The sequence below is a fragment of the Trypanosoma grayi genome (assembly GCF_000691245.1).
Source record: "Trypanosoma grayi strain ANR4 Tgr_923_V1, whole genome shotgun sequence".
Classification (NCBI taxonomy): Eukaryota; Euglenozoa; class Kinetoplastea; order Trypanosomatida; family Trypanosomatidae; genus Trypanosoma; species Trypanosoma grayi.
This window is the reverse complement of record NW_008826542.1, coordinates 1-6,699: the sequence shown is the minus strand read 5'-3', so window position 1 is coordinate 6,699 and position 6,699 is coordinate 1. Positions and strand designations below refer to the sequence as shown.

Below are 6,699 nucleotides of genomic sequence, written 5' to 3'. Positions count from 1 at the left end.
GCCCCCGTTTTCGCCTCGGTGTCGATCTTCGCAAAGGACACATAGATGCGGTTGCCGTCAATGAGCGTCCCGTGGAGATGAACGTACACAAGTTTCGTGTCATCCACTGTGTCACCAACGATCTCCGCGCGGCCACTCGGGCATGTGAGCCAAAGCACCGGCGAAGACATGACCACACGTTGAACCTTCGCGAAGGGCTCAATTAATTCACGCAAGTGGGCCTCTGTGATGCTAGTAGGCAAGTTGGACAGACGGGCCACCACCTCTATGGTCATCGCGAATGTGCAGTTGTCACTACTAGGCGCAGGCCACTAGGCGGATTCTTCCTTTCTTTCCTATTTGTGCTTTAAACGCACAGAAACACGAGGCATCATGACAGAAAAAAAAAACACAAACACAAAGTGTTTTGGAAGATATATACCAAATATATATATATATATATATATATCAATACCTGCAGACTTCCACGCAAACACACACAAAAAAGAAGCTGCTCTAACCAGGGCAAATCCACGCATACACAAAGCAGACGGCCCTTTGTTTTCGCCGTCACAGAGAGCACTCCTGAGTTTTCTCAAGCAACTCCTGGTAAATACCCGAGGCACGTATTTGACCAAGAAGCACAAGAAGACCGCCCACGAAATGACCGTGCGATCGGCAACCTATCAAAGTAAGCATGCAGCATCCATCAAGCGACTGCACAACAACATCGTCGTGGTACTGGAGGGAAATGTACGAAGGCACATCCAAGCGTAGCTGCTCCATGCTCTGAAAGCAACGCGCACCGCTGAGAACGACATTGCTTTCCATCATTTGGTCCTCTGCGGCGTACGCATCACCGTTCGCCACATCGTCTCCAACCTCCGCTAACTGTGGGGTACCGAAGCATGCGACAATGGTGTTACCCTGCCTGTCCGATACCACAACCTGCGTGAGCAGCCGCATATCGATGAGCCGATTGAAGTACTGCTCGATCGCAGTACCCGGACCCTCCATCTTTGCTTACGCTTGTTAGAAACGGCAAACAGCACCCCCCCCACACACACAGGGAGGCAAAGAAAGAGGAAAAAGACCAAAGCGTATCGGTGAAAAAACAAGCCGTTCACATATCGAAATTGATAAGGCAAGAGAGAGAGAGAGAGAGAAAGCAAAAAACCACACGGAAAACAAACGGGGAAGAAATGGATATGTGTATGTGTGAAGAAGAAATCAGAATAAAATCTCCTCATCCAGGGTTTTATTCACGCGTACTTCCTGTGCCCTTTGATCACCATCGTCAGGCCGCCGTTCCTGAGGGGCCACAGACTTCTTCCCACACACAACGCTCGGCCCCTTCTTGAGGTAATAATTCAACAGCGTGTGCTGCGCCGCCTCGTTCATTGCCTCCATAACAGTCTCCCCTTTGCCCTGGCCAATGCAGCGCCGACCCGCGTAGAGGCGGCAGACAGTGTACTCCACCTGCCGGTACTGCTGCGCATTGTATAGAGTAGCGTACGGGTTTGTCTCGTGCACCTCCGTCACGCGTCGCACAACCTGATCCACGTCGATCGGCGCAGAGGAGAGCGACGCCGGTACGTTGGGGTCGTAGCGTAGAATAATTTGTGCCTCCTTTAGTGCATTCTGCGGGCGTATGCAATGCAACAGCATCGGTGGTGCAATCTTGTGATGCCGCGTCACTTGGTAGTCATCGAAGATATCGTCACGCAGGCTCTGCGTGGCATGCGCGCCACCGCTCGATGCAAACTGCTCCCGACGAGCATCCGCACGCGAGTTCAGTGGGTGGATCTCTTCACCCAAAATCTCCAACTCGTCTTGTGTCATTTGTCGCAATTTCTGCAGTTCCTCGCTGATTTGAGCCGACAGCAGCCGCCGCTCCTCCACCTGCTCGCAACTCAGCATACATGAGCTGGCATCAGCATTGGCTTCACGGAGAAGGTCTTCAGCCTTTTGCTGTGCACGGTCCTGCAGCTGTCTCACGTGCAGAAATGACCCCAACTGGCTGCAGAAGAGCTTTTTGATTAACGGCTCCACCCTCACCGCATCACCTGACTGTTCCGCCATCTCAATAAAGGCGATGAACGCGAACAGGGAGCCGCGTATCCACTCCATACGTGGAAGAATGTCTTCTTGGTGCACAGGAAACACCCTCAATCGGCCCGCAGCAGCGCGGAGCACACCCCGCCAATACCATCGTCTTTGCTGCGGCACACCCTTTTCAACCCGCTGTAGATGGGCCGCCGCCTTGCGTCTCGCAATGTTAAACCGCTCAGTCAGAACATTCAACTCACGCCACATACTTATTTCCCCACCCACACCACACACGTCAGCGAACCCCAATCGAAGGGCCACACGGCCACAAGCTAGAAGCCCACAGCATTCATGTAAGAGAGCCTGTAGGTGTTTTGAGCGCAACCTCGGAAACGCCTCCTGTGCCATGCCGGCAACGCAGCTCTCCACAATTGCCTTGCCTCTCAGGGCGAGAGCACCGTGTACGGGAGAGTCAAGTGGTGTGCGGTCCAGCATGCGCCACATGGAGTCAATATCAAGCAGCGCAATTCCCCCACGGCGGTCATCATCACCTTCATCCCGCCCTGGCATCAACGCGTCCCGTGCAGGAGAAAGGCCCAACGCATACAACGGGGACTCGTGCTCGGTGTCCTTCCGCTCACTAGCGCCTAGCGCGGACTCATTGCCTCTTGACTGGAGTAGCTCTTCCAAACGTTGAAGGTATTTTGGGGTAAACGACACGGACTCCTTAAACAATCCGTCCTTTTCACACACCTCAAGCATCAGACGAAACGCATCGCCAACGCTTCTGTCGGCGGGTACGGTGGACAACGTGAGAGCCCCGCGGCGCTGCGCCCCCTTCCGCAGTCGCTGCTGCTCCTTGTGCTTCTCATAAAGTGGGTTGGTGGAGCGGGCAGCGCTGTGCACATCGCTGGGATTCACCGGCATCACCAACCGGCGCGGGCGAAAGCGAGGACGATACGCTGCGCCAGCGCCACCCGCTTTCGCATTGGCTCTAATCAGCACGGCACACCTCCGCATTCCCACTGCAGAACAATACAAGAAAAAAAAAAAACACAAAAAGACAGAGAAGAAAAAACAAGACAAAGCATGCAAATAATGCAAAATAAAACATGGAAAGGCGCATTGGATGCAGAGGCACCCACCACCACCACCACCATCATCATCACCACCGGTAGGTGGTAGGGGCAGTAGTAATAGTAGTAGCAGCAACCACAACAAAAGCACCTCACTTGTGAAGTGTGGCTCAACACGTGAAAACACCCGCACGGGACCTTGGTATCCGCCACCTCACTCGTCTCTCCGCCGTCCTTCCGGCAGCATCGTGCACGGCGATTAACAGCAATGGGATCGAGGCGGCTCGTGTTCGCGATTGTGCGTATGTCTGTTGATGTGTGAGTGCATGTATGTGTGGGGAAGACGCAGAAGAGATAGAATCTAAGTTGTCAGGGGTGTGTGAGGTGCAAGCGTAGGGGCCACCGGCAGCATCCACGCAAAGCAAGAGGAAGAGAAAGAGCGAGAGAGACGCTACGAAGCAGTCAAAAAACCGTCGGTGTCCCCTTTAACAAACAGGAAGCCCATAACGAAACGGAAACAAACGAGAAGTGAAGGAAACCGTTCATTGGGTCATGCTGTATCACCTCTTGCCATCTACGCTGAAGCCCTTTGCCGTGCCTTCTCTTGAGCCATGCGACACTGTTTCTCCGCCGCAAGCTTGGCTTTTTCCGTCTTTTGCAACTCACGCCTAGCCGCCGCGCAGGCAGCACGCCATTCCGCCGCTTCCTTGTCAAATCTCAGGCGGAGTTCATTCGCCTCCTTCTTGCTGATTTCCAACTGTGCGATTCTCGCCTCCCCCTCTTCCCGCTGCTGCGCAGCCACCTTTTCTGCCTCCACCATTGTGTGGTTATCAGAGAAGCCGCTCAGCTGCGTGCTGTACATTTCGAGCTGCCGCTGCAGCAACTTCTTGCCCTCCTCCGCCACCTGCCGCTCACGTCGCACGAGGGCGAGCCGTGCATCCAGCAGCTCCATCTCTTTTGTCACCTGCTGATAGCTGCGCATCAGCTCCCCCACATAGCTCTCGCGCTCCTTCCAGCTCTCCTGGTAAGAGGTGTAGGCCTCATCAAACTCCTTCTTCTGCTGAGCCACCTCCTCACGCAGGCGGCTATTCTCTTCCATTATCTGTTGCACCTGCTGCTTGCGTTCATCGTACTTGGCGCGTATATCGCTCACATTCATCTCAACCTTCGACTGAACGCTAAGGCGGTGCTCCTCCATCTTTTTTTTGGCCTCTTCGGTAAGCTCAGCTCGCCGCTTCATTGCGCTCTGCAGGACTTTGCACATACGCTCCGCCTCTGCCTTTGTTTCAACTGCCTGTCGTATGTCCATTTGCAACTCGTCCACCTCCTTCGTGGTGACTGTCACCTTTTTCTTGACAGAAGCGAGCTCAGACTCTTTTTTCTTAACTTTTTGAATCTCAGATTGGAGCATGTTTTGCACGTGAGCCTCCCCCTTTTCGGCGAGGAGCGCCTTCACCATTTCGCGGGCCTCCGACTCGAACTTCTGGTTGTCATGAATGTGGCGCAACGCTTCCACAGCACCCTTACCACCCTGGCCATTGCCCTGCGGTGTGCTGACAGTCTGCTTGGCTACTGCTGCCACCGCCGCTGCTGCTGGGGGCTCCTCCGCCGGCGCTGCGTCCTCCTGCCTGCTGGGGTGATCCATTCCCTTTTTGTTTTCTTCTGTTTTACTCTTCTATTTGTGGGTGTCAGAGGCACAGACCGCGCGCCCTCCTTGTTTTCTCACAGCTGGCGAACGGCAAAAAAAAAAGGTGGGGGGGACGAGAAGAGAGCAGCGACGTTTAAAAAAAAGGTTGCAAAAGAATTCGAGACACGCAACAGGTAAAACCGTAACAGCACATCACGCACAAACATCGTGCGAGGCGTCAGTGTTGATAATGGGAGGTTTTTTCTTTTTCGGTGTGACTCGGCTCTCACGCCTCGCAGTCTTCGCCTCCCCCCCCCCCNAGGTTTTTTCTTTTTCGGTGTGACTCGGCTCTCACGCCTCGCAGTCTTCGCCTCCCCCCCCCCAGCGTCGTACGTACGAGTGCAGGGGTGTACGAGCTCACGGCAAAATAGCCGACGCGGCGCCTTTGCTCGCCGCCACGGTGCGCTTGTAATACAGCACCACCACCCAGCTAATGAGGGACTTCAGCACGAACATCACACCCATGTACACCATGACACCCACAAGGAACTCCCACGAGCGGAAGTGAGTCACACAGAACCACGCATCCAAGTATGTCAGGAAGCGACGAATGTAGCCAGCCTTTCCACGCCGCATAGCCTCTGCCACCAGCTTATAGCTTTCCCACTGCAGCTGAATGGGCGGCTTGCGCGAGCGCATCTCGTAGTAGCAGTTGTAAACAACACGCCAGTCAAACGGCCTCATGTTCAGGTATACCCGCATCAGCGAGTTGTACGTTGTGGCTCTGAGGTGCTTACCGCGGCGTTCCCTGGATATGCGGTCGAACACCTCTATAGCTTTTTCCCACTTAGGCGGGTTCTCCATCGCAAGCGCCGTGATGTATTGCTCATAGTTCTGCATATTGGGCGATTGTCCCCGTTTTACCATCTCGTCGAAGAGTCTTTCACATGACTCCGGNATCTCGCGCTCAAGGCACATTTGCATCAAAGTCGCGTACGTGTTCGCGGTTGGAGTCACACGGCTCTGGATCATACGCTGGTAGAGGTCCATGCTGGCTCGCAGCTGCCCGCCATCCATCAGCTTCGTGAGCAGCACCTCGTTTGTTCTGTTGTCCACCCGAAGCCCACCGGCCCGCGCCCCACGCACAGCAGCGAGCGCAAGGGCGTGGTCCTTTGGTTCCAGCCGCTGCACATACTGGCGCAGCTGCGCATTGCTCGCGGTTCGAGCAAGGACAGAAGAGCGAAACACTTCCTCCACCTGCTCAGGTGTAGTGGCTGCGACGTGCGGCTTGCCAAGAGTGGCACCATCCACGTCCGCACCGTGTCGCCACAAGGCGGAAGACGCCGCCGTCTTCGATGTTGTTGCTGGTGCCGCTGCTGCTATCGGTGGCGTAACTTCCACGGATGGCTCCGGCTTCGATGCACGCGGAACCTCCACTGTGCCGCCCCCAACCACAGTCGTGCAGCAACGTCCAACGTGGAACAGCTGCGACATGCGGCTGCGACGGCGCATGCCGCACAGCGATCGTGCCGTCCCTCCCGCCAGCATCACACACACACACACGCACTGTAGATGTGAGAATACGCAACACGATACCACACCGCCAGCAGCCCCCCTCCCCCCTTAGCAAGGGGCACGCACCAGCGTAGCTACGAAACAAGCAAAAAAAAAGCCAAGAGAGTGAATATTGCGGTTAGTAGCCAATAAAGCCACCAAACCCCAGCGAGCAGTAACACACATACACACGGCAAAACAAAAAACTTCTCCAACACACGTTTCCCTCCTCTGTAAGCTTAGAATGAATAATAATAGATGAAATTGAGATGTGACTCTGCAGTTGTGTAAACGGAAACAGGGTTCATTTCAATTCTGCAGGACACCAAGGAGGGAGTCTTCATTGTAGAGGAAGAACTCCTCGCCCTCCACCTTCACACTGCTCCCACCAAACTCGGGCAGCAGCACCGTGTC

The 6,699-nt window shown here is 54.8% G+C and overlaps 4 protein-coding genes across 4 annotated transcripts; all 4 read right to left on the bottom strand.

Annotated features, from left to right (window-relative positions):
* Window positions 1–549: 549 nt before the first annotated feature.
* Window positions 550–996, bottom strand: DQ04_09231030 (hypothetical protein; the record flags this gene model as incomplete). Its single annotated transcript, XM_009315866.1, has 1 exon — window positions 550–996. One exon carries the CDS (start codon window positions 994–996, stop codon window positions 550–552), a length of 447 nt encoding a protein of 148 aa, XP_009314141.1.
* A 213-nt stretch (window positions 997–1,209) lies between these two features.
* Window positions 1,210–3,048, bottom strand: DQ04_09231020 (spliced leader RNA PSE-promoter transcription factor; the record flags this gene model as incomplete). Its single annotated transcript, XM_009315865.1, has 1 exon — window positions 1,210–3,048. One exon carries the CDS (start codon window positions 3,046–3,048, stop codon window positions 1,210–1,212), a length of 1,839 nt encoding a protein of 612 aa, XP_009314140.1.
* A 630-nt stretch (window positions 3,049–3,678) lies between these two features.
* DQ04_09231010 (hypothetical protein) lies at window positions 3,679–4,749 on the bottom strand (the record flags this gene model as incomplete). Its single annotated transcript, XM_009315864.1, has 1 exon — window positions 3,679–4,749. One exon carries the CDS (start codon window positions 4,747–4,749, stop codon window positions 3,679–3,681), a length of 1,071 nt encoding a protein of 356 aa, XP_009314139.1.
* A 399-nt stretch (window positions 4,750–5,148) lies between these two features.
* On the bottom strand, window positions 5,149–6,243 carry DQ04_09231000 (hypothetical protein; the record flags this gene model as incomplete). Its single annotated transcript, XM_009315863.1, has 1 exon — window positions 5,149–6,243. The coding sequence occupies one exon, from the start codon at window positions 6,241–6,243 to the stop codon at window positions 5,149–5,151; it is 1,095 nt and encodes a 364-aa protein (XP_009314138.1).
* Window positions 6,244–6,699: the final 456 nt, after the last annotated feature.